Source organism: Vipera ursinii (genome assembly GCF_947247035.1).
Source record: "Vipera ursinii genome assembly, chromosome: 1".
NCBI lineage: Eukaryota > Metazoa > Chordata > Lepidosauria > Squamata > Viperidae > Vipera > Vipera ursinii.
The window spans coordinates 159,059,588-159,086,973 of record NC_139512.1 but is presented as its reverse complement, the minus strand read 5'-3'; the positions used below and the strand labels follow the sequence as shown (position 1 = coordinate 159,086,973).

At 40.1% G+C, this 27,386-nt stretch overlaps 1 protein-coding gene across 4 annotated transcripts in view; it reads left to right on the top strand.

The window, feature by feature from the left end:
- Positions 1 to 27,386, top strand: part of OLA1 (Obg like ATPase 1) — a 108,908-nt gene that overhangs the window by 26,123 nt on the left and 55,399 nt on the right. For 3 of the 4 annotated variants that reach the window (XM_083348098.1, XM_083348099.1, XM_083348097.1), the window contains exon 5: positions 25,620 to 25,795. In XM_083348098.1, coding sequence (XP_083204224.1) covers positions 25,620 to 25,795 — 176 coding nt within the window. Of the gene's footprint in view, positions 1 to 16,153; positions 16,178 to 25,619; positions 25,796 to 27,386 lie in introns of those variants that run through there. The other variant, XM_083348100.1, reaches the window with a different exon arrangement.

Sequence of the window (27,386 nt, the reverse complement as noted above, 5' to 3'; positions counted from 1 at the left end):
ACACCTTCTCCCAGCTAGGTTTGAAATATAGCCAGATTTTCAGCACCGTGGTCTATTGTCATTTGTACTACTACAGCCTCCTACTGATCTTCTTGGAGAAACTGAAGTGGGTTATGCCTTTTCCAGCAATTTGCAACTTACGACTTTTAAGACAATTTAAGACTGAAACTTTGATAATTGTGTATGAAGACAAAAAATCCTCAAATAAAAGCCCTTCATCTCAGATTAAGAGTAGCTACCATACATTTAGAAGAATCAATAATTTGAAGGAAAGGTCGCAACATTCTTTTTATCTTATTATGATATATAGATCAGTACTGATTACATTTAAATAACAGACTTTTAATATGACTAATGTTTTTTACTTCTAATTACTGATACAGTTTCTAATATTCAGTCTGTTTATATTAAAATATGTAAAAGTTGATATTTAAAATCAGTAGATACCATGATTCATTCTATCTGTGTGTGTGTGTGTGTGTGTGTGTGTGTGCGCGCGCGCATGCGCGCACTTGCTTGATATGCTACAATAAATTTGGACCTTTGTTACAAAAGTTTGTTTCTGCTGTTTAGGAGAAAGCAACACAACAATAAGAAATCAGGGAACATTGCTTTTCTCTTGAAACCAATCCCTTCATATATGAGTAAATTGCTCACATGGAATAATTATCAGTGGACCTGTTAAGTCTTGGAAGCTGTTATCTTTCATCCCTGCTCCTGTCAAATAGCGGGTGTGTCTGTTTGGCACAGATTTGCTTCCTTGTAGTCAGTCCCAACTTCAACGACTCTTCTTATGGTCTCAAAGAGTATAGTGCTATTTTTTTTTATTTTTTATTTTAATAATATTTCTATACCGCCCTTCTCCCTAAGGACTCAGGGCGGTGAACAGGGCAAGAATAAAAATACAAACTACAAAAGTTAAAAATAGATTAAATAAATGCCCACATACTAAAATACATCCATAAAACCTAGTAAAAATTAAAATAACCCCCCCCCCCCAATCCCCTCATCAGGCCAGGCCAGCTTGTTCAAAAAAGTATGTTTTTAGCTCGCGGCGAAAGGAGCGAAGGTCGGGCGCCGTCCGGAGCTCAACCGGTAGCTGGTTCCATAGCTCCGGAGCGCCCACAGAGAAGGATCTCCCCCTGGGGGCCACCAGTCGACATTCTCTGACCGGTGGCACCCTGAGGAGGCCCTCTCTGTGGGAACGCACAGGGCGGAGGGAAGTCGATGCCGGCAGCAGGTGTTCCCTCAGGTACTCCGGACCCCTGCCATGTAGGGCTTTGAATACCATTACTAGTACCTTGAATCTATTTCTTCAGTCCTTCAGGACAGGGCTTTTCAACCGGTGGTACATGTACCACTGTTGGTACGCAAGCACCTGGCTGGTGGTACGCATAGGACGGGTTGAACAGCACTAAAAAAAAGTAAAGTTAAAAAAAAAGTAAAAAATCTTTTTTTTACTAACCTGCTTTCAGCTGCATTCCGTTTCTCCATTCGCTTCTCAGCCGTGTGTTTGTTGGACAAAAACAGTTCCATGAGACTTTTTAACTTTTAACCATGAGATCTTCTTGCAAGAAGTTAGAAAGTCTCATGGAACTTTTTTTTCTTTTTTACCGATAGTCCCACAAACGTGGTGAAGGCAGAGAAGCGGAGAAACGGAATGCAGCTGAAAGCAGGTTAGTAAAAAAATGCTTGGGGGTGATGAGGGCATCTGGGCGAAGGTGAGGGCGGCAACCTTACCCTGCATGGTGGTGGGTTAATGGGCACGGGATCCAGGAGGAGCTGCGTAAAGCAGGCGGAGGGGAGGCTGTGCAGTTTGTGGCCGCCGGCAGGGTTGGAGGACAATTGCACGCGCAAACGGGAGAGCTGCACAAGGCAGAGGTGCTGCCTGAGGCCAGAGGGGAGGCCGGACAGTTTGCGGGCACCGGCAGGGTTGGAGGACCATCGCACGTGCGAATGGGAGAGCTGTGCAAGGCAGAGGTGCTGCCTGGTAGCCCACTGGTCATGGGGCTTCACATAGCAAGCAGCTGGGCGTGTCGCGTGGCTGGCAGCTTTGTGCGGCGCTGCCGGGGCGGCAGACAGGCAAGGGGGGCTTCTCCCTCTGGGGGTGGGGGGAGAAAGACGCATTCTCCAACCAGCTCTTCCTTCCCCTTCTCTGGGATGGGCTGCAATTATGCCCGCTGGTTCTGCGCCGCCTCCTTCCTCCTCCCCCCCTTGCAGAAAAAAAGAAGACAGGCGGTGGGGCAGGGGGTTTCCCCATCCCAGATCTTGTCTTTGCAAGAGAGGCAGAAGTGATCGCCCTTTTGCAAGCAGGAAATCTTGCACAGGAATTGCAGCTGGGGATTCCGCCCCCCCCAACACACACTCCCTGGATTGCTCCGCATCTGGGGTTTCCTTCCTTGCGAGGAGACCCGGGGTGGTTGGCTGGGCATAACCATTAACTCTGAGCGGTGCTGGCTAAGTAAAGTTGGCAATCATGCGATGGGGAAGGTGGAAAATTGGAGCTTTCAGCGGCTCTGCTGTTTCTCCAGGATATTTGTTCATCTGTCTGAGGCTCATTGCCATGCAAAGGGGCTGACATCAAAGCACCTTTTGTTGCCGCAAGCTTTTCTCCCACAGAGAGCCCGAACTAGGAGTCAGGTGGAGTCAGGTGAGTCCATGTTGGGAAGAGTGCAGAAAGTGAGAGTCGCAGTACCAACAAGTTGAAACCTAATGCCTAGCCAGTGCCCAGTTTCAGCTGACAGAACCTGGCTAGGCTTGTTCCATCCAGACGTCTTTTGCACTCACCCAAAGAAGGGAGAGAACCCCACCTTTCCTCCCGAACGCTCGAGCGGGGTTTCTGCGATCACCCCTCCACAGAAAGCAGGTGGTTTGTGCCTCGCTGGGCTCTGCCATCCTGCTGCTTGGTTGCGGAAAGTAGTAGACAAAGTTTGTGCAGGACAGGGAGGCCCTACGGAGACGGGAAAGGTGACCTGGGTGGTGCACTGGGGGCTTCGGCATCCTTTTTTGAAAGGGGACTCTTGGGGACAAAATGGGCCAGCCCGAAGAGTCGCCTTGCTGGTGGGAGGGGGCTGCTGGTGGGGGGGTGTTGGATCGGGCGCACTGGTGGGGGGGGCAAACGTTTGTCCAGAAGCAGCACCTCTTCCTTTGCATGCCGATGCTGCTTCTTGGCCATCCCGATCCCGCTTAGCTCAAGCAACCCGCCCAGGAGAGTGTCAGGTCGGTTAGGAAATCCTGGCAGTTTGTTTTGTTTTGGTTCTCAAAGCCCCCCTTCTTGTTCTGCAACGGAAGGGGACAGTTTTGGGTGGGTTAAATGTATGGGCTGAATGCACAAGTTTCAACTTTGCGCCAGCATTAAAAAGAAAAGGAAAAGGAAGGGAGGGAGGGAGGGAGGGAGAGAGAGAAGGAAAGAAAGAGGGAAGGGAGGGAAGGAGGGAAGGAAGGAAAGAAGGGGCAAAGAAGAGAGGGAGGGAGGGACAATGAGAGGGAGGGAGGGACAATGGAAAGGAGGGAGGGACAAGGAAAGAAGGAAGAAAGGAAGGAAAGAAGAAAGGAAGGGACAATGGGAGAGGGAGTGACAGTGGAAAGGAGGAAGGGACAAAGAGGGAGGGAAGGAAGGAAGGAAGAAAGGGACAATGGGAGAGGGAGGGAAGGAAGGCACCTACCCCGTCCCACCCCCTCCACCAGAGACCCACAGATTTCCCCCCCTCCCCCCCACAGGAACCCTGCAATCTGAGTGATGAGCTGGCCACGCCCCCCCAGCCATTGACTTCGCTTGTCAAAAAGTTGAAAAAGTTGATCACATGACCCTGGGACACAGAACGTCATAAGTATGAATCAATTGCCAAGCATCCAAATGTAAATCACATGACCCTGGGGATGCTGCAACAGTCATAAGTGTGAAAAATGGTCATAAGTCACTTTTTTCAGAGCCATTGTAACTTCGAACAGTCACTAAGCGAATTGTTGTAAGTCAAGGACTATTTGTACTTTATCATTTTTTTCCCATATATATATATATTTTGGTCAAGTTTTTGACACCTTGCTGGGCGTCTGGTGGTACTCGGATATTGCCTTATCCTAAAAGTGGTACAATGGGTGATAAGGTTGAAAAGCCCTGCTTCAGGAAACCGTTTTTCACCTTTTATGTCTCTTAGAGTATTTCCGGCTGATAATCTGTTAGGATTTTGCTTTTATTTCTCTTATGCAAAGTTGTTTCCTCTTCTTTGGTTCATATTTCTTGGATGTTTTTGTAAGCACCACCAAACCCTTCCACTTGCTGCAAATATATGCCAGATTGTTTTCAAGTGGGAACACAAACATGACAGCCATTCTAAGCCATCCCTGCCGAATTATTAATTATTAATTTTATTAATCTTCATTTCAGGAGGAAAGCATTCTCTTCTTTCATGCTCTGATGTTAGCCAAGAGCTCAATGTCCACTTCAGGAGAAGTTCTCTAGGGACCTGAATTCTCCTATCAAACTTTTCTTAGCAGTCCATTTTTGTTCCCCAATTACAGAGTTCAGTAGAACAGCTTTTTCTAGAAAACTCTCTTCAAGTCCTGAATGTAGCACTTTTTAATTTATTTGAAATATACGCTGTGATTTTAAAAGGTTCAAGGCAGTTTTCTGTATTTCAAAAGAAATACATTCAAAATTGGCAAATTACAAAAAAGCGGGAGAATACTGGAAGGTTCAAGACAACGGTTAAACATCCATGATTAAAAGGTTAAAGCTCAAATAGATCCATTTTTAAGACTTCTTCTGTAGTTAATAGTTCTGGGAATTTTCATTCTAGGGTAAGGACCATTTTAGACAACTTCATCCAGAAAAAAAATTATTTCATTGGTTTAAATTGTGAAGGGCTGTGGGGATTGTTACCTACAGATTGAGTTGGGCCAAGGAGCAGTAGGAAAGCCAGTATAGTTCTCTGTGAATATGGAAGTGTTTGTTCCTTCTATCAACAAATAGGCTGTTGAATTCTGAATCAGTTGTGATTTTAATGGGTAATATTACAGATAGACCCGCCCTGACTATTAACGGTTGTAGGTTGTGATGGTTGTAAAGCAGGTCATCCGTTTGATCGACTATTCTCTTTTTTTGCGGCAATCGGGAGGTGAGCTTAAAGTTCACTATGTTTTTTTATTGCTGACAGACGGAAGTAAATGTCAATTTTTAGCAAAAACGCAAATCGTAATTACACGATTGTAGGATACTGTAAATGGCTGTAAATGCAACCTGGTTGCCAAGCGTCTGAAATGTGGCCATGTGACTGGAGGGGGCAGTCCCTGGAACTTCAGAACTGTAGGTATATTTTAGAGCAGGGGTGTCAAACTCAATTTCATTGAGGGCCGCATCAGCATTGCGGTTGCCCTCAGGGGGCCGGGTGGGTATGGCCAGGGTGGGTGTGGCCTACTGGGTGGGCGTGGCTAGAGTGCGTATGGCCTACTGGTGGGCATGGCCAGCTCTACATCGTTCGCATCAAGGGTGCCTATGGGGGCCTGGGCAGGAGTAGGACAGATCTGAGGGTCTCTGGCAGAAGGAGGGTCTCTGGGCCAGGGCCAAGGCAGTGGGGGCCGTTCCCTCACTGTTTCCAGGATGGCTTCGTGGGCCACATGAAACCACTTTGCGGGCCGGATCCGCCCCCCCCGGCCTTGTGTTTGACATGTCTGTTTTAGAGAGTCCATTGTAACTTTGAGTGGTTACTAAGCGACTGGCATTAAGTCACAAAGTGTATTACAGTAGCCCAGAGAGAGTGTAACTTACACATTTACCTGTTGAACATGGGTGGCTTTCAGACTTACTATAATTTGAATGAGAAAAGATCCTAAGTAGCAGATAATATTCTGAAGTTTGTGTACTAATTGCAAATGTCTAAAATGTCTTTCATGTGGCCTTCATGTGTGCAAAGCCACTTCAGATTGGAATGGCCTATAAGACCTACACAATAAATCATTCAAATAATTTTAAAAAATGTGAAAATGGAAAAAAGTTATTTAATCCTGCAACGGTAACTTAGGATATATTTGATAACTGTCGTGATATTGGATAGAGATTTTTTAAAAATGTCAAATATATTTGTTAAAAAGGAAGATAGCATGTAAATATTTCTCCACAATAGAAAGATAGTATTATCCCTGGATAATTTTCACTCATTGCTATTTATATTTACTCTCATATTGAATGCTTATTTTATTATACATACTCATTTTAATTGTTATTACGACTTGTTTAATCTGGAAAAAATAAAATTTTGAACAAAAATAAACTTTTAACAAAAAAGATTCTAATATTGGTACTCTGACTAAATAAAACTGCTACATTAAGTCTGTAATTAAATGTCCCAAGTTGAATTTTCAAGAAACACTCTGTAGTTCCCTTCCAAGTTTGTTTGTTTTTAAAATGGAATGTTTTTACTACATGAGTTACTATGCCATCCTCATGTCCCTTTGCAGGCTGAAAAAAGTATAGATCGTAGCATTAAAAAAAAAATCCCAGCTCCTGCGTCCCTTCAAATTCGCTTCAGATTTGGGAATTCTTAGAACAGATCCATCGGGTTGAAGGGTAGGAGAAGATCCTGTAGTTCAAGTGAAGAGAAGCCTGCTTATACTGCTGGCTATAAGTCTTAGATCAGGGCTTTTCAAACCAGTGGTACAGGTACCACCTGTGGTACCTTGGCACCTGGCAGGTGGTACGCGACCATCCTAGAAAAGTGGTAGCAGGGGAAGGGAATGAGCTGAACCATTGGCAGCACCGCACAAGCCAGAGCGAGAGGTGGCTGGAGCTGCAGGGCTGTCGGGGCTCAGCGGAAACGCCAGGATCAGCGCCAGGCTCCAGCTGGAGCTCGGTGCTGATCCTGGCGCTTCTGAGCCCACAAGAATCGCTGATCAGCTGGAATGTTGCAGCATCTCCAGGGTCTTGTGATTTACATTCAGATGCTTGGCAACTGATTCATATTTGTGACGGTCACAGTGTCCCAGGGTCATGTGAAGTGACCAAAACCTGCTGCAACCACCCAGGAGACGGGGGGAATAAAAACCAAACACCCCCCCCACCCAACCCCCACTGCCAATCCTGAACAGAAATGCTCACAACAATGAAAACCTCGGACAGGAGGAAGAGTGCCGCCAGGTGGGCAGGCAGGTGTCTTGCTTGTTTTTTCAGTGCCATTGTAACTTTGAACAGTCACTAATCGAACTGTTGTAAGTCAAGGACTACCTGTACTTTATCACTTTTTCCCATTTTTTTTTGGTCATCAAGTTTTTGACACCTTGCTAGGCGACTGGTGGTACTCAGATGTTGCCATATCCTAAAAGTGGTACAATGGGTAAAAAGGTTGAAAAGCCCTGTCTTAGATTTTAGCATTTTTTAAAGAAAGGAGTTAAAACTAGTTAGAAGTAGAGTTCAGAATATGCATGCCAAATCTTACAAAATTTATTAAATGTTAATCCAATGTTAGTTCTAATAAGGCTTTTAAAATTCTGATACTGTGTAATAATTACTAATAATACTAATTACTAATAATTACTGATAATTCAAAAGCAGATTACAGTAATTGAGGGAAAAATGCTTTTCTATATTGAAAATACCTCAGGAGCTTTAGATTATGCCATTGTTTTCAAATATTACTGGCATTTATATTTAACTCGAGTTGAAATGAGGGTTCCTTGGTGCTCTCTGAGTTTGGTGTTTTCTTCTAGATGTTTCTTTACCCAAGCTAGGTAATATCATCAGCGGCAACATCTGCACTGATGTTATTATCTAGTTTGGATAATGAAATGTTTGCAAGAAAACAACCAAGCTCAGAGAGTACCAAAGAATCCTCATTTATATTTGAATTCTTAGAATGGACACCAATTGCAGTTTTCAGATATAATCCATTTTATTAAAAATACCATTTTTACTTATTTTAGACCTAATGTATAGAAAAAAATACTTTTGTTTCTATGTGTTTTGCAGAACAATAAATAATAGTTTTTTTCCTGGTTTAGCGTGAAGTTTCATGTCAATATTCAGCATTCATGTTTCTCCTGAAGAGATGATTGTAATAAAAACATTGCATGGACTGTTATCATTGCCCATTGAAAGACTTGCATGTAGTTAACGTAAGCAGTTTGATAGTGGCTGAATTAAGATGAATAGACCTAAATGTGTGCTTGTCTTGACTTGAGATCACCGTACCTTCAGATAACATGCTTTGTGATTGAAGGTCAAAATATTTTGTATTCTAATAAGCTGGTTGAATTGCTTGATACAGACTGCAAAATCTCAAGGTTGCCTTTTGCATCTGCTGTGAAAAGAACCATTGGGAATGGTTGAGCTTGATGATCATAGAATTACTGGATGGTGATTCTAAAACCCTCAAAGGGAAGTTGCTATGGCGATCTAGTTCCAAACTGTGAAATGATTCACCTTTGAAAGGCTTCAGGGTCTGAGAACCTGAACACATCATTGTTTAGGTGGTCATTGGTTAGGAAATTGCTGATGGCTGTGTAATCAGCACTCCTGTGGTAGTTAACAATCTAAAAAGGTTTATTCTGAATGATGTGGGACAACAGAAATATGCATGAGATGACTTCTCAGTCTTAGTTTGTTAGTGCTGCACTTGTAAAAAGAGTCACTAAATGGGGAAAAAACAAGTACTTCAGTTGGAAGCATTTTTAAAAACAAAAATGTTGCCCTGTAATTGATGTGACATTATATAGGTGATAAATAGATTTCTAGCTTCTATTTAGTATTGTATAAAAATTGATTTTCTTTTGAAGTGGTTTGTGTATGAATTATCATAATCATAAAGTATAAAAATGACCCCTAAATGTGATTTTATTAAGGTGCAGTTAAGATTATGCAAGCATATTTAAGTGGTCTTTGTTATTAGAGGTTCTTGAGCTTTCAGCTAAATATTTTAAATTATGTTTAGCTTGTGTGAATAGCTTGGACATATTATATGTGGGCTTCTCCCTTAATATACAGGCAAGAGCTGCTGGGAATTTTAACTCGGCAACATTACTGGCCCACAGATTTTTCAACCTAACTCTTGCTGTTTCAATAATATTATGAAAGAGAAGTTCAGTTATCATTATCTGAGGGTTTAGGGGCAAAAATTCAGTGTACAGGTTAATTACTTATCTAATTTTAATGCTTTATTTATGGCAAAGTATCTGAACAATTTGAAAATGCCTGGACACCTAAGATAAGTAAAGTAGATGAAGTCTGTGATATATAAATAGTTGAATACAGTAAGTAAATTAATAATCCATTTCCAGTTCATTAGAAATATCTTAAAACAATTCTACTGTTCTTTTCAGTAAAATTGTCAATGTTGCTCAGTATTATTACCGTCTTTTGAAGTTTTCTCGTAAAAAAAATACATATATATATAAAGCTATCTATATCACAGATATGACTTATATACCAAATGAAGGCAAGCATACACATCTCAGGATGTTGCAGAATCCAATCGGGATGAATCACTGGCACCAGAGGTTTAGTCTTTTGAGCTTTTGGACTTGAATTAGACCCCACCCTCAGGGAACTTCTCTCTCCTTATATTTTGGGATGTTTGGGGATTTCTCGGACTAGCCAACCACTTTGTATTCCACAGGTGGTCATTGATCCAAGTGAAAACCAACCGGGCTTAGTTTCAGAAATCAGTCAAGCATTGTTGGGTTTTGTCACTTTCTTGTTAATTACATTTATTGGACACTTTCCTAGCAATTTCAGCCGAAGAAATTCTGGTTTGTAGTTCCAAAGAAAGAGAAGTTTTGATTCCTTGCAGAGTTGGTAGATTGCCTTCATCTCAGTTTCTTTTTCATGTTGGATGGTGATAGCAATTTGCACTGAACAATATTGAACACAGTGACTAGAAAAAATAGATTTCTGTCTTCTTCCTTTCAGGTAACTGCTTTGAGTCAACTATTTTGTTGGTGTGGTAACTACTGATAGTGTGGATATCCAAAACAGATCTATTTTTTGTTCCTGGATAATAGTTTTCCTGCCTTGCGTTATTAGCCCAATGTTTACAAGCAGGAAGAAGAAATGAAAAAAACTTTCAATTGCATTCCTTTTTTCATTTATTTAGGGTGTAACTTAGCATCTCCTATATTTCCATTAGTGACTTTTACAGTAGATGAATTGCTAGATTCTGGTCGTGCTTCTTACATCCTATTTTATCTGAAAAATGAATTTAAGACAATAAAAGCAGTCCTCATTTAGCTCCCACAATTTGGACCGACATTTGGTTGTTAAGTGAAGTGGTTGCTAAGTTCTTTTATTTTTCCTTCACCTTTTCCTTAGCTTAACAGACTTGTAAAGATTGTGAATGTGTGAATTGGTTGTAAAGTTACTTTTTTCATTATTGTTGTAACTGTGAACAGTTACCTGTAATTGAAATCTGAAGAACTTATGTGATTCAGGCTGTGAAGTAGCTGAGGTTTACCAGGCCAGTCACTTCCTGTAAAAATATTGCTTTTGGACATGCTGTTGTAACAACAGAGAAGCCAACTTTCCTGACCCTTGTCAACATTTTTGAAAAATATCTGACAATTAGGACAGTTATTATAGAATCTGAGTTCATGTTAGTCTTCAAAGGGACAGAATAGATATTTCATTAATCCTCCACCTGATGTAGATGGGAAACAGAAAACAGAATCTTGCTAATCTTAATATGGATTACTAGACTTCTTTTGTCAATTATCAGTATTAAATTTCCATGTATTGAAATAGTAAAATCACTTTTCTGTGCTAATTTTTGCTTACTGATAGTTAGATATTGGACAGGCCTATTAGAAATCCAGTTAATACTATATTATGTGTGTAAAAATCTGTATATAAAATATTTATATTAAAATATTGCTGCACAATTTTTCATTGCCTGCTTTTTAGAATTGGTCAAAACCTAAAAGTATAAAAATGTTTAATAAAAAAATCTTAGGCTAAAGAGACTGAAAAACCAAAGAAAATAATAATTTTCAAAGTCAGTACTTCCATTTAAACTGTATTTATACATAATATTAAAAAAACTAGTTAACTTTAAAATATGTAAGTTCTTGCCATTTAGGGTTCTGTTGAAGCTGATCATCAAGAGGGTTGCAAATCATTGACTGTTTCTATTTTCAGAATTCCACATCCCTGAGTAATTTACTTTAATTTCACCCAATCTAACCTATACTTCACACCATCACCATTCAGCTCTAATAGCTATGTTCTGTGCATAAGAAAAGCATATAAATGTCCACAATTACACTGCAAATGATTACAACCAGTTAATGTTTTATGAAGCACTATGGAATTGAAGTTACAAAGTATTTGAAAAATGCTTTATTTCAAAGATGCTAGTCAATGACTTTCATTTTTCACTTTTGAGTTGTTGACTAATCTAGCTACAAAAACTGCTGTTATAATACTTCTAATTTCTGTGTGCAGATTACACAGAGTAACCTTAAATTCTTTGATACTTTTTGGAATGCCATTTTCCATACATATCTATTGTCACAAAATGAAAAGCTGACATTTTAGTGTTGATCATCATACCGTAAAATTCATGGCACTCCTTGAATGTAGTATTTACTCTTTATTGCTAAGTTTCACATACTGTATAGGGTTTTATATGTGCTTCGTGTGATGAACTCCTGGATCATAGCAAGTCCATTCCCTTGAACTAAGGTGGCTGAACTGGAGATACTTAACTAGCCAGAGAGATATAGAGAACTCAGATGTAATAGTTTCATCCCTTCCTAGGAATGCAATTCCCTTACTGTCAAGAAGAACCAGGATCTTGGAGGACACAGTTCAAGGGTAAAAGAGATATTAAGTAGAAGGCTTTGGCTCTGGATGATTGAATTGTTAAGACAGATGGGTTTGTGATAGGCAAATAGATTTCCTGGTGATGTTTCAATATCTAAGGGGCTGCCACAAAGAGCTGGAGAAACTTCTTGGATGAGAAGCAAAACGTCTTCAAAGAAAAACAAGAAAGTCCAGTTGCCTCCTGAAAAAGCACCTTTAAGGTTTTTTTTATTTTTTTTTATTTTAATTCCATTTATATCCCACCCTTCTCCGAAGACTCAGGACGGCTTACAAGCTTAGCAGTAGCCTTCATTCTATATGCCTGCTTATTAGGGCTTTCACACACACCCCAAGCGGCATTATTACAAAGTCAGCTTAATTGCCCCCAACAATCTGGGTCCTCATTTTACCTACCTCGGAAGGATGGAAGGCTGAGTCAACCTTGAGCCTGGTGGGATGCGAACCTGCACTAATTGCAGGCAGCTGGTGTTACTTAAGGAGGCATTAGTCCACTGCTCCACCAAGGCTCTTTTGTTTTGTGTTTGTTTGTTTTTGTAGTATTAAGAGTCTTCAATTTCCCTTACATAAGTTGGATGATTGATGCCAAGGCTGCGACTTGAAAGCCAGAGTTTTTAGGTCCCTAGATGATTACGAACATAAATTTGGACAAACTCTGGAGATAGTGGAAGACAGAGGACAGTGGCGTGCTATGGTCCATGTGATTGTGAAGATTCAAACATGGCTTAACAATTGAACACAATTAAACAGCAACGATGATTGTGCTTCAGGGTCACTTTTTAAAATTAATTCTAGAGTGGCGTCTCCCTGAAGTAATAAGGGAGAGGCCACTGTAGAGTTAATCTGAAAAAGTGACCCTGATCTGTTATAAGATGTAACCCTTGTGTAAATAATAGGAGACAGCAATTCATAATATGGTTATATTTTGCAAACATGCAAGCAGGAAACATCCAATAAGGTCCAACACAGAGATAACTTGTTTGCCTACCACAGAGATAACTTTTCTAAATGAAGGGGACCATTAGCTATGAATAGAAGGGATCAAACTTTTTTTTAAAAAACCAAAGATTTGAAATAACAATAATAGAGGTTAGATTAGTATGTAGCCCCCAGTTTGTACCGTATCCTTGTACTGCCAGCTTTGTGAACTGCATATATTTGGTTGTGTTTTTTTTGTTTTTCTTTTTAAATACATTTCATCTCTGATGCTGATATAAGCTGTTCCGGGTTATGGAAGAAACCAACACAAAGTTTTAATGTTTTGTCATTTATAGAACTACATTATTTTTGTAGAAATGATGAGTTTTTGTAATAGCCGTGCAACTGAATATTTTGGATTCCTTCCTAAATTTCAGTTAAATTCTGGACTGTGGTGATGTTTTATCTCTAGCTAAATCTAACATAGTTTCCTACTGCTCTGAGAAACTCAGATTTGCAATTGATTACTTTGCTATTTGAAAGAAAAATTACGATGCTGTATTGATGAAGAATTAAACCCCAGATTTCTGTATCGCGAGTGAAAATTACACCATCAAATTTACTTCCAACAACATTAATCTACAGAATCAAATTATCCGGATTCAAAGATCCCAGGCAGAATGGCTAATTTCAATTCCAAGGTTCAGAATGGAATACATTACATACTTGATGATCTTTTTCTAACCTGCTCCTTCAGGTCATTGAATGGTGCACCCATCATCACTCTGCCTGAGTTCATCAACCTTGCTGCTGGTCATCTTCTTCTTCTCTTTCCTTGAACCTTTTCCAGCATCAGAGTCTTCTGTAGAAGATTTGGTCTTTGTGTAATGTGTCCAAAACCCCCCTACAATCCAAAGATGGATGTATTTAATTTATATGGCTGCCCAACTTGCAGGACCAAATCTGCCAACCTACATCTTGGTAAAAGCAACAGATAAAAGAAATGTAAAGAAAAGCCACAAAACGAATCATGTCCAAGGCTACTCACCTATCTGCACAATTAAGCTGCTTAAAAAATTATCTATTGGCCTGTTGCTTGAGAGGAAAAAGGAAGATGAAAAGTAGTATTTTTCAAGTGTCTGCAGATAGTTTTATTCTAATCAAGACTAGATATCTATTTTGCATAGATCACATCTATCGCTTATAAATCATAGATGAGAGATCCTTCTTTCCCAATACTTTTTAATTTGCCCTTTCATTTGATGAATGTATCGATGCATGCCATCTTATCAGTTCACTGAACTTCTTAATATTTATTTTTGTTTCCTAGTTGGTATGTTTTTCTGCTGGTGTTTCTTCTTTAAACTTTGTTTAAAGTGTCGTCTCTTGTTTTCTTATTTAGAGACTGCAGAGACATTAGAATTACATTCATAACTTCAAGCACCAGTTCATATTGTGGAGCAGTGCAGCTCTTTATGCTTCTATTTATGTAGATAGGTGCAGGAAAGTAACTGCTGGGAAAAGATGGAAATAGAGGAAAACAAAATTAGGTGCAGAAGAGAAGGGAGAGGTAAGTGGAAAGGAAAAGAAGAAAAGAGAGAGGACTATTTAAGCCAGGAGTCCCCAAACTCTTCAGTTCATCAACCCCCTCATGACATTTCAGATAGTTTGATACCTCCCCCCAACATTAATTACGTGAAATAATAAATACTACTTTGACCAACAATACTATAGCTAACCCTAATAACAATAACATCATCCCCTTAGATTAGGGGTTCCCAACTGGGGGTGCAAGCAGTTCCTCCTAAGAAATGTAAAGATTGCACAGAGTATTTAATTATTGCCTGAAGATTCTATCACCAAAGTTGTTTGAAGAGCAGATTTTGAACAAGTCCTCTCACACTTGGGCTGTTTCAGTTACAAACGTTGTTGTACAATATGGATTTTCTGTTCATTTTCCCAGTTCAAGCAGGCCTGAAGGCCAAGAAAAGCTTGAGAGAAAGGGTCCTGGATGTTGCTGCCCAAGATGGCATAGCATCTCTTAAATGTGCTAATTCTTGTAGTGGCTGGCACAGAATACATCAGTTTCCCAGACTGAAATGAAATGTGTTTAACAATTTACCGGTACGTGCCTCAACACCTTAGAAGTGTTTTCTCTAGAGCATGGTTTGAAAAACCCGATTCTATGATAAAGTATGGGAAGTATGTTCCTTTCGCAGAAAGATTGGGTATATGTGTCAGTATGTTGTTATGACTACATTGTACATATTTTCTTTGATGGTAAACTATACTCTGTGTAAGAGTTGATGGCCTAGGTCCTTTTTGAAATCTAAGATACACTGAGACACTCAGGATCAATTGTTAAACTTTTGTAGGGAATCAGCTTGCATATTATTTCGAGGGCTGAATATTTTATCAGAGACTATCAGGAAGAGGATGGATCACTTAGAACTGATTGGGGAGTAGTTCCACAGGGGAGATGATAGAAAAATATGTTCTAGCTTTTTCAGAATTGTTTTTATAAGTCTCTTGATATTTATTGATTAATCAATAAAATAACTGTTGCTGTAGTACTTGGATTTTTAAATTCTGAGCCTCAGTGTGTTAGAAGCAAAAGGGAGAGTCTGTCTGTTCGTGGTAGAAACATGAACATAAAACCAGAAAATTTAGAAAAGATAGAAAGATAAGGATGCCTAGAAATTTAAGAACATTCATATCTGTTTTATATACTTTAACATTTGCTTAGATACATAAGTATAAAAAGTGAATTGCTGCAAACATTTTAGTTTTTTGCTTTTCTTTCCTTCAGTTGGCAAGACGTAGGCAGCTTCATATTTAAGTCAAACTAGTTTCCTTTGCTGTATCATAAAACTTTCAGTCCAATCAGCAACTGCATTTAAATACTGCAAATTGTAGCAGCAAAACAATAATTCTGCTGATTAGCCCCTTTCCATTTCTTGTAAGTGAACTGTTTATGCTGTTGAGTACCTTTTGAAAAAAGAAAAAGCCAAAACAGCCTTGATTAGTCAAGGAGTAATTGGATGACTTGATTTTAGCAAGAGAATGAATTGGTTGATGATAGCCTGTAACTAAGTGTAGTGGTTCTGTTCTGAGGAATACATAACATAGAGTCATCAGATCTTGACAGGTATAACATAAGCATTGACAAAAATCTCTGGATGTTTTGAAATAATTGTCATATGGACGGTGTAAGAAATGGAAGAAGTATGTGCATATTGTAAAATAGTATCAAGGCAGCTTGTAATTTAAAGGGTGCCTATAAAATATAGATGGAATTTATCATGTTAAAATATGGGAAGAAGCAGGGTAGAAGAATACATATATACCTGCAGAAACCATGCTTCTTTTATTGTGTTATAGGAAAATGATATCTGGGCTGTTGTTGAAGTGAAACAGATGATAGTGATCTTTAAGACTGTGAAACAGCCTTCAAAAGTGAGTTGTTGAAAGAGCAAAAAAAAATATACAGTCTAAAGGAAAATTTCATGCAGACTAATTGAAAACATTTTAGAGTCAATTCATAGAACTTTGAATTAGGAGAAGTTGAAGGATAGGCTGTTTTAGATTAATAATAATAGGTTCCTTGGGTGCAATAAAAAAATACCCTGCCACATAATGCCCCAGACTTAACAAAATGTCAATAAGAAAGAGAAAAGGCCTGGGTAGTGGACATTGCAGTACTCAGAGACAGCAGAACTGGAGAAAAACCACAAAATATAAAAGCCTGCAAATGGAATAGAATGCCTAGGGCAAAAGAAAGCAAAAGTAATTTTAAAAATGTAAGATTTAATAAACTGGCTATGACGATTCCATGGGTATTGGTACACTGGGTGCCATACTGGGTACTTAAAAATATGCACACTGGCAGAATTTCCATCTTATCAATTATAAAAGGCCATGCTGCTTGGATCCGCACATGTACTTCAGTGATACATTACAATGTCCCAGGTTCTTGGGAAGTACTCAGTGGATATGAAGGCCAATAAAAGTCAGAGAACTGGCAACTATGATTTCACATTTTTGGGTACGCAATAAGGGTGGCTAGATAAAAAAAAAAACCCTCATGAACCATATTTGGTACACAAACCGGAGACTCTACCTCTGTCATACAAAGGCACTGGAAAATGATCATTTTTGTGCAGCTTAATATTTAAGCATAGCAAGTTATGCTGAAACTATCATGTGGTATCTCCTGAAATCTTCATTATCAATCCCTTTAGCATACTTGGTTTTTAAAAATGCAAGTACAAAAATATGCATACAATTGCACTCATATTTAAGGGATCATATTTAAAATGTTTTTCTGAGACAAACCTATATATGACACATTTCTTATAAAAGTGAATAAAATTTAAATATTAAGATAACTACATTATTTTTGTTCTTGTTAGCTGCGAAGTCATGTCCGACCCATCGCGACCCTATGAACAATGTTCCTCCAGGTCTTCCTGTCCTCTACCATCTTCTGGAGTCCATTTAAGCTCACGCCTACTGCTTCTGTGACTCCATCCAGCCACCTCATTCTCTGTCGTCCCCTTCTTCTATTGCCCTCTATCTTTCCCAGCATTAGGCTCTTCTCCAGTGAGTCCTTCCTTCTCATTAGGTGGCCAAAGTATTTGAGTTTTAGCTTCAGGATCTGGCCTTCTAAAGAGCAGTCGGGGTTGATCTCCTCTAGGACTGACCAGTTTGATCGCCTTGCAGTCCAAGGGATTCGCAGGAGTCTTCTCCAGCACCATAGTTCAAAGGCCTCAATTCTTTGGCTCTCAGCCTTTTTTATGGTCCAGCTTTCACTGCCATACATTGCAACTGGGAAGACCATAGCTTTGACTATATGCACTTTTGTTGACAGGGTGATGTCTGCTTTTTAGTGTGCTGTCTGGATTTGCCATGGCTTTCCTCCTGAGGAGCAAGAGTCTTTTAATTTCTTGGCTACAGTCCCCATCTGCAGTGATCTTGGAGCCCAGGAAAATAAAATCTTGTCACTACCTCCATTTCTTCCCCATCTATTTGCTAGGAATTAAGAGGGCCGGATGCCATGATCTTGGTTGTCTTAATGTTGAGTTTCAACCCAACTTTTGCACACTCCTTCTTCACCCGCAACAAAAGGCTCTTTGGTTCTTCACTTTCTGCTTTGGAGTGGTATCATCTGCATATGTTAGGTTGTTGATATTTCTTCCGGCAATCTTAATTCCAATTTTTGATTCATCTAGCCCTGCCTTTCTCATGATGTGCTCTGCGTATACAGTATGTTAAATAAGCAAGGTGACAGTATACAACCTTGCCGGACTCCTTTCCCAATTTTGAACCAATCAGTGGTTCAGTGTCCAATTCTCACTGTTGCTTCTTGGCCCACATATAGGTTTCTCAAGAGACAAATAAGATGGTCGGGTACTCCCATCTCTTTAAGAACTTGCCACAGTTTGTTATGATCCACACAATCAAAGGCTTTAGCATAGTCAATGAAGCAGAAGTAGATATTTTTCTGGAACTCTCTAGCTTTCTCCATGATCCAGCGTATGTTGGCAATTTGATCTCTAGTTCCTCTGCCTCTTCGAAAGTCTGCCTGTACTTCTGGTAGTTCTCAATCCACATACTACTGGATTCTAGCTTGTCGGATTTTAAGCATAACTTTACTAGCATGAGAAATAAGTGCAATGGTGCGATAGTTTGAACATTCTTTAGCACTGCGTTTCTTTGGAATTGGAATGTAAACTGATCTTTTCCAATCCTGTGGCCACTGTTGAGTTTTCCATATTTGTTGGCAAATTGAGTGTAGCACTTTTACTGCATCGTCTTTTAAGATTTTGAATAGCTTAACTGGAATACTGTCACCTCCACTAGCTTTGTTGTTGCTCAGCTTTTCTAAGGCCCACTTCACTTCACCTTCTAGGATGTCTGGCTCGAGGTCAGTGACCACCTCATTGTGATTATCAGGGACATTAAGCTCATTCTTGTATAGTTCTTCTGTGTAATTTTGCCACCTCTTCTTAATCTCTTCTGCCTCTGTTAGGTCCCTGCCATTTTGATCCTTTATCATGCCCATTTTTGCATGAAACGTTCCCTTCATCTCTCCAATTTTCTTGAAAAGATCTCTGGTCCTCCCTATTCTATTGTTTTCTTCTATTTCTTTGCACTGTTAAGAAGGCATTCTTATCTCTTCTAGCTATTCTCTGGAATTCTGCATTCAATTGGGCGTATCTTTCTTTTTCTCCCTTGCCTTTCGCTTCCCTCCTTTCCTCAGCTATTTGCAAAGCTTCCTCAGACAGCCATTTTGCTTTCTTGCATGTCTTTTTCTTTGGGATGGTTTTAATTGCTACCTCTTGTACAATGTTGCAAACCTCTGTCCATAGTTCTTCAGGCACTCTGTCTATCAGATCTAATTCCTTAAATCAATTTGTCACCTTTACTGTATATTCAACAGGGATATGATTTAATTCATACCTGAGTGGCCTAGTGCTTTTCCCTACTTTCTTCAGTTTAAGCCTAAACTTTGCAACGAGAAGCTCATGGTCTGAGCCACAGTCAGCTCCTGGTCTTGTTTTTACTGACTGTATAGAGCTTCTCCACCTTTAGCTGCAGAACATATAGTCAATCTGATTTCTGTGTTGACCGTCTGGTGATGTCCATGTGTAGAGCCGTCTCTTGGGTTGTTGGAAAAGAGTGTTTGCTATGACCATCGTATTCTCTTGACAAAATTCTATCAGCCTGTGCCCTGCTTCATTTTATATTCCAAGGCCAAACTTGCCTGTTATTCTGGTTATCTTTTGGCTTCCTACTTTAGCATTCCAATCCCCCATGATGATAAGGACATCATTTTTGGGTGTTATCTCTATAAGGTGCTGTAGGGCATCATAGAACCGGTCAATTTTATCCTCTTCAGCATTGGTGGTTGGGGCATAGACCTGGACATCTGTGATATTGAATGGTTTGCCTTGGATTTGAACTGAGATTATTCTGTCATTTTGAGGATTGTATCCCAGTATTGCTTTTCCTACTCTTTTATTGACTATGAAGGCTACTCCATTTCTTTTGAGGGATTCTTGCCCGCAGTAGTATACCTGATGGTCATCTGAATTAAATTCACCCATTCCTGTCCATTTTAGTTCGCTGATACCTAAGATGTCGATGTTCAGTCTTGTCATCTCTTGTTTGACCACGTCCAGCTTTCCTTGATTCATGGATCTTACATTCCAGGTTCCTATGGAGAAAAAATCTTTACAGCATCGGACTTTCCTTTCACCACCAGACACATCCACAGCTGAGCGTCCTTCCGGCTTTGGCCCAGTCGCTTCATTCTTTCTGGCGCTACTAGTACTAGCCCTCTGCTCTTCCCCAGTAGCATATTGGACGCCTTCCGACCTGAGGGGCTCATCTTCCAGCGTCATATCGTTTTGCCTTTTGGTACTGTCCATAGGGTTTTCATGGCAAAGATACTGGAGTGGGTTGCCATTTCCTTCTCCAGTGGATCACGTTGTCAGAACTCTCTGCTATGACCTTTCCGTCTTGGGTGGCCCTGCACGGCATAGCTCATAGCTTCATTGAATTACGCAAGCCCCTTCGCCACGACAAGGCAGTAATCCATGAAAGGGAACTACGTTATAGTGTTATGTTATTATATTATACTGCGAAGAACATTGTATCCAACTCCGTATAGATAGCAGTGTGGGCAGCTAGATGTTGCAAATACAATTTGTATTTGATCAGTAACTGGAATTGTACTTCTGGGTGCATGGAAAGCTAAAATCATAGTGATTATTTTTTCAAGATGGTAGATTAATTTCCTCTTTTTATATGTGAATAGTGAAATTTTAGGTTTAAAATAAACCTTTCTGTTTTCCCCCCAGAAAGATTGTAATTTTTAATCCAGTCGCTACCATTAGATACTCTGGGTATATTCTGATTGATTAGTTTAAAATCTAATTTTAAATAACAGTTACTACCAGTTTGTAGCTAAGTAAGTTGAATGTGTATTTTGACACTGTGTTTGCCTAAGGAGCTTTCACACAACCTGGAATAGGTTTTGTGAAGAAAAGGAATTGACACTAGAAATTGGCTTACAAAAAGAGCTTGAAAGATTTGGGAATGTTTATACCTGAAAAGAGAAAAGGGATGGGAAAGAAGAGGAATGACAATATAAGTATCTTAAAAGTTATTACATAAAAGATGGTCTAAAGTTTTTCTTTATTAGTTCAGAGTGAGAGAGGATGTGAAGTAACGGTTTGGATTAGAAAAAAAGCAGATTTTAATTGAATTTAAGAAAGAAAAGCCTTTTCTAATCTAGGGGATAAATTATAATTATAGTTATGTTTATAAAACATATTTCAAACAATTTGATCAAGTGGAATCTACTAAATTCTGTAGTTAAATTTTACTTCTAAAAGACAAGTTATGTAACTAATCTTCCTAAATTAAGATTAAATAAATATCAAAGAGCAACTTTGTTAATTTAATAAATTAAATGCATTAATTAATTTCCTGTAATCAGTCAAGTGTCTTTGCTTAATTTTTGGCAGCTCTTTATTTTTCTTTGGAATTCTTTTAAAGTTCTGACCTTACTTCCATTAGGATAAGCCCCGCTAAAAACCGGACTGTAAAGTAAAAGCACTTCCTCAATTTTGGCAAGATCCCAACAGTTCTTTGCATGATTAAAATGTTAAATGTAAATCCATACAAAGTTGGAATAAAACATGTGTCTAAAAAAATTCTCAAATATTTAAGAGATGAAAGCACAGGGACAAAAAAATATCAGTCATAGGACGAATAAATGAGATGGTAAAGTGACAAGAAAACACCTAAATACTTCCTTTTACTATTATGGTCAAGGGGTAACGAAAATACAAGCTAGAGCTTGGGAAGGAAGGAAATTTAATTTAATTTAATTTAATAACATTTATATACCGCCCTTCTCCCTGAGGACTCAGGGCGGTTCACAGGGCAGAATAAAATAGCAAATACAAACATTAAAAAAGATTAAACAATTGCCCTAGTTAAAAACAATGGAAATACAGTGCTAAAAACCCCAAGAAAAATTAAAAGACCAAAGATAAAACAACCCCAGCAATCCCCATCAGGCTAGGCCAGCTTGTACAAACAGAAATGTCTTAAGATCGCGACGAAAGGAGCGAAGATCGGGCGCCATCCGGAGCTCTACCGGTAGCTGATTCCACAGCTCCGGAGCGCCCACAGAGAAGGATCTCCCCCTGGGGGCCACCAATCGACATTCTCTGATTGGTGGCACCCTGAGGAGGCCCTCTCTGTGGGAACGCACAGGGCGCAGGGAGCTTGATGCCGGCAGCAGATGTTCCCTGAGGTACTCCGGCCCCATGCCATGGAGTGCTTTGAACACCGTTACCAGTACCTTGAATCTCACCCGGAAGACAACTGGCAACCAATGCAGCTCACGGAGCAGAGGTGTAACGTGGGAGTATCGGGAGACTCCCAACACCACTCTCGCGGCTGCATTCTGTACCAGTTGGAGCTTCCGGGTGGTCCTCAAGGGCAGCCCCATGTAGAGAGCGTTGCAGTAGTCCAGACGAGAGGACACGAGCGCATGAGTGACCGTGCATAGATCATCCCGGCTAAGATAGGGCCGCAACTGACGCACCAGGCGAACCTGTGCGAAGGCCCCCCTAGTCACAGCTCCTATATGGTCTTCCAAGGTGAGCCGTGAATCTAGGAGGACCCCCAAGTTGCGAGCCCTATCTACGGGGGGTAATAGTTCACCCCCCATAGCCAGAGGTGGAATGTCCGAATAAACCCGGGATGAAGGTATGCAAAGCCACTCAGTCTTGTCGGGGTTGAGTTGGAGTCTGTTCCTCCCCATCCAGACCCGAACCGCCTCCAGGCAACGGGACATCACGTTGAGGGCATCACTGGGGTGGTTTGGGGTCGAAAAGAAAAGTTGGGTATCATCAGCATACTGATGATACCCAACTCCAAAGCCACGAATGATCTCACCCAGCGGCTTCATGTAGATGTTGAACAGGAGAGGCGAGAGGACCGACCCCTGAGGAACTCCACAAATGAGAGACCTCGCGGTCGACCTCTGCCCCCCTGCCAACACCGACTGCGAACGTCCCAAGAGATAGGAGGAGAACCACTGTAAAACTGTGCCTCCCACTCCCAATCCCCTGAGACGCCGCAGCAAGATACCATGGTCGATGGTATCGAAAGCCGCCGAGAGGTCTAATAGGACTAGGACAGAGGAATGACCCCTGTCCCGAGCCCTCCAGAGATCATTCACCAGCGCGACCAATGCCGTCTCCGTGCTGTGCCCGGGCCTGAAACCCGATTGGTACGGGTCTAGATAATCCGCTTCATCCAGGACCAGAGGGAGCTGATGCGCCACCACACTCTCAACAACCTTCGCAAGAAAGCGAAGGTTGGAGACAGGACGAAAGTTGTTCAATACAGCCGGGTCCAGGGCAGGCTTCTTGAGGAGAGGCCTCACCACCGCCTCCTTCAAGACGGCGGGGAAGATACCCTCACTCAAAGAAGCCGATATAACTGCCTGGAACCAGCTGCGTGTCCTCTCCCGGGCTGCATAAACCAGCCAGGAAGGGCACGGGTCCAGTAAACATGTGGTGGTGCTCAGCCTCCCCATGATCCTGTCCACTTCCTCCGGAGTCACAGAATCAAACTCCTCCCAGGTGATATCGACAAGACCACCCGTGTCCTGATCGTCAAGACTCTGCCCAGTCAGAGTCCAGACCGGTCCGAATCCGAGCGATTTTGTCCGACAGATGTTGGTTAAACTCCTCGGCACGTCCCTGCAAGGGATCCTCCCTCACCTCCTGATTTAGGAGGGAGCGAGTCACCCTAAACAGGGCAGCCGGGCGATTATCTGCGGACGCAATAAGGGTGGCGAAGTGGTTGGACCTCGCCTCCCTAATTGCAGCGAGATAAGACCTAATATAGGCTCTTAGTCGCAATCGGTCGGGTTCGGATCGGCTGGACCTCCAACCGCTCTCTAGGCCCCGTCTCCGACGCTTCATCTCCCGGAGCTCCGCAGAGAACCATGGAGCTCGACGGGATCTGCACCGGGTCAGGGGCCGCAGGGGTACAACTCGGTCAAGGGCCTCAGTGGCCGTCCTTTCCCAGGCTTCCACTAAGGCCTCGGCCGAGCTGTGAGCAAGGGAGGCAGGTGGGGACCCCAGCGCCGCCTGGAACCTCTGGGGATCCATTAAGCGTCTGGGGCGGTACCATTTGAGTGGTTCCAAACACCCACCTGTAAAGTAGGATCAAGGTGGGGAATGCAAATCACCACCACCATCATCATCATCTCATATTATTTTACCTGATGAGTTTCTTTTTAGATATTTTGAAAATGCTGTTATTGCAGAATAAATTGGTCTGATTAACCAGTGCTGGTTGTAAGCATTAAAAGATCTTCACATGTTTTCATTTTTCTTTTTTTTTTAAAAAAAAAATAAACACTTCAAAGGATTAGTATTGACCCGCGAAGGCATATGTGGCCACTTGAACTGAGCTGAGCAATGTCAGGAAAAAATTGTACCTCACAATGTTTTTTGGGGGGAAAAAAATACCAGATGACAAGCTGCTGCCTGTATTTTTCAGTTGTATAATTAGAAGGGAAAAGATTAGTTTTAACATGCACAGTTTTCAAAATGAAGACACAGTGATATTCCTCACACAAGGAAGGAGAAGGTGACATGAATTGGTCTGATGTGTGGCTGACATCTTTTCAGAAATACACGGGAGGTTTTGTTTTTCATGTAGCCTAGGTGTTTCAGAGTACAGCGTTAAATTTCACTATCCAAATTCAATTAGAAAAAAGAATTGGGTCATAAGATTTTTTTTTAATCAGGAGGTTATTATAATTGGCAACACTAAAAGTGTTGTAACCATGCTAAACTGTGTTTAAAGCATTGTGCCTGAAGTTAGTGGGTTGATTCTGCTATTACATGGTGTCAAAAAATTTCATCATGAATTATTCATGAATAAGCCTACAATTTAAATTATAGTTTGCTATTAATAAATGTTTAATTTTTGTTTTCATGCGATTCTTTATTGATAACTCAAGAGTATCCCAGTTGAATTATGTTGCCACATTATGTCTTCAGAAGGGCATAAAGTCAGTACACATGCTTCAGTAATATCTGGTTGTTTTACCCTTATGTTTCCAGTTGGCAATTTGAAATTATGGCTTCAGCTGCACTTTAAATATGTGATAATAGCATGTGTTTCTAATAAGGGCCAGCACCATTTTGTTGAGATAGCGTGAATGGTTGTCACTCATATATGACAAATGCACCTTCATCTGCTTCTTTGATGGCCCCCTAAAAACCATACCCTCAAATCAGACCGATGAAATTAGCTGCTGTGTAAATTGTGTGTCTGAGTGGTTCATTATCTAATCACCGTCAGAACCATAGTGATAAAGTAGTTGGAAGCAGAGAAGAGGTCTGCCAGATGATTTAAGGCCCTTGCCCCCCCCTTTCTTTTCGTAAATTCTGTTTCCCTTGGAAACCCATTACTATACTAGAGAACTTCACCATTCTTTGACGGAACTTCCTGACAACACTTTCAGTGTTTACTTTATTCTAAGCCTCTGTGTTTATCAAATGAGATATAAAAACATTTTTTTTCTCAACCAGCTCTAAGACATTATGAGATGATGTTGATTCGGACTCAAAAAAATAAAAAAAAGAACCCTGGAAAATTTAAAATATTATTGTGTTCTGCCCTCGCAGCCATGACTACTGGATTGTGCTGGGTCTTAATTTTTACCCCTGTCCTGGGTTTGTTTTGTGCGACTATTTGTGTCTACTGTGTTTGTGACATTTTAGGGTACTTTGAGTGCGTTTTTGCTAGCTAAGAATATTGCTTTTAACAACCCACTTTTGCTTCCACAAAGGATCGTTTGATGATGATGATATCACGCACATTGAAGGAAGCGTGGAGCCGGTTCGTGACATTGAAATAATACATGAAGAACTTAGACTAAAAGATGAGGAAATGATCATGCCCATTATAGACAAATTAGAAAAAGTGGCTGTACGAGGAGGTGACAAGAAATTAAAACCTGAATATGTAAGTAAGAAAATGTTCTATTTCAAAGGTTTATATTTTGGAGTGTACGATTGGTTTGTTTGTTTGTTTGTTTGTTTGTTTTGAAAACAGGATTGCCACATTAATGATTGTCAGATTATCATTGGGTTTTACTGCCCTGGAAAAAAGGGACTAGTTTCTTTTGAACTTAAACAAATTCCACCAGTATGTATCAAAATGCAGTAGTATGTTCTTTTTAGCTGTAGGTATTTATGTACTTGGTTGTATAAATAGGTATTTTTTTGATAATATAACTACAGTGGTGAAGATTTATTATTTGTAATTTAATAGAGAATGTGTAACTTCTTAAAATCTGTCAAACTAATTCAAGTACTACAGAATAACAATGATGTGGATCAAATGCCATTCAATCTGCAATATTCTTTGAGTTTAATTTATCTTGTTGTTATTGATGTTGACACATATCAATCCACTGGAGGTCCAATTTGGATTGGGAGAAAGATGGTTTTTTTATACTTCCTTCTCTAGGTCTGGGAGAAAATAGCGCTTTCTAAGTCAGGCAGGCAGCTTTTATATCTACTGGGGGATTAGAACCAGGGATCTTGCATCTGTAATAGTCCAGCACACAAACCATTACACCATACTGGATTTCACTTCGTTCAATATTGGGGATAAAATGAAAATTATCCTCTTCCCCACCCCATGTACATGGCCTAAAAAATCAGGCAGCTTATTAATGTAAAACAAGAAAAACAAAATATCTATGTTAGACAAACTCAAAAGTTCTTAAAAATATGCAAATGTTCACATTCTCCAAAACTCACAGTAGACAAAGATCAGAGCAAAAATGAAGACTGAAAAGAAGGAATAGCTGATGTTGAACCACATGGAATAAGCATATGGCCCTAGTTTTAACATGAAATAGAGGTCGCTTCACAGATTTCTATGTTAAATCCTGTAATAGCTTCAGGATTTATTTTCAGTAGGTTGCAACTAACTGTCCCTGACTGCTAAAATAAAGAAACAAGCAGGATTTGATTTGAAAAAAAAAAAGATTTAAATCACCGGTCATGAAGACACAATTTATTCACTGAAATCCTAATTTATTCATTAGGTGGGAAGATTCTGGAATCAAAGGTTTATAAAATGCATTTTTCTTTGACACAGTTTGAATTAATATATTTCACTACTTGTTAATGTAAATTTCATTTTGATGGTATATGTAGCATCATAGCTATATATACATACATAGCAAGCAAATACATATTTGTGAAATCCTTTGCATTGAATTAAATCAAATCAAATTCTGTCCAGTCTAATTTTTTGAATTGTTTGGAGGGTATTTATATGTAATGATATATTAAAACATCTCCAGCTTTTAAATTAGTGTTAATAATCTTGCTTATTTTTGCTAGTTTTTCAACAGAATTATTTTTTGAAATAACTTTCTTATTTATAAACAATAATTTAACAGAAAAGCAATTTCAGTCAAGTCAGCACAAAACACATCATTAGCTGGGTGATATATTTACATTTAATTTGGATATTCCTCTTCATTTAGAGTTTAAAAAAGAAAACAAGCTTTCCAAAATTTATCTCAGTTTTTAATGAA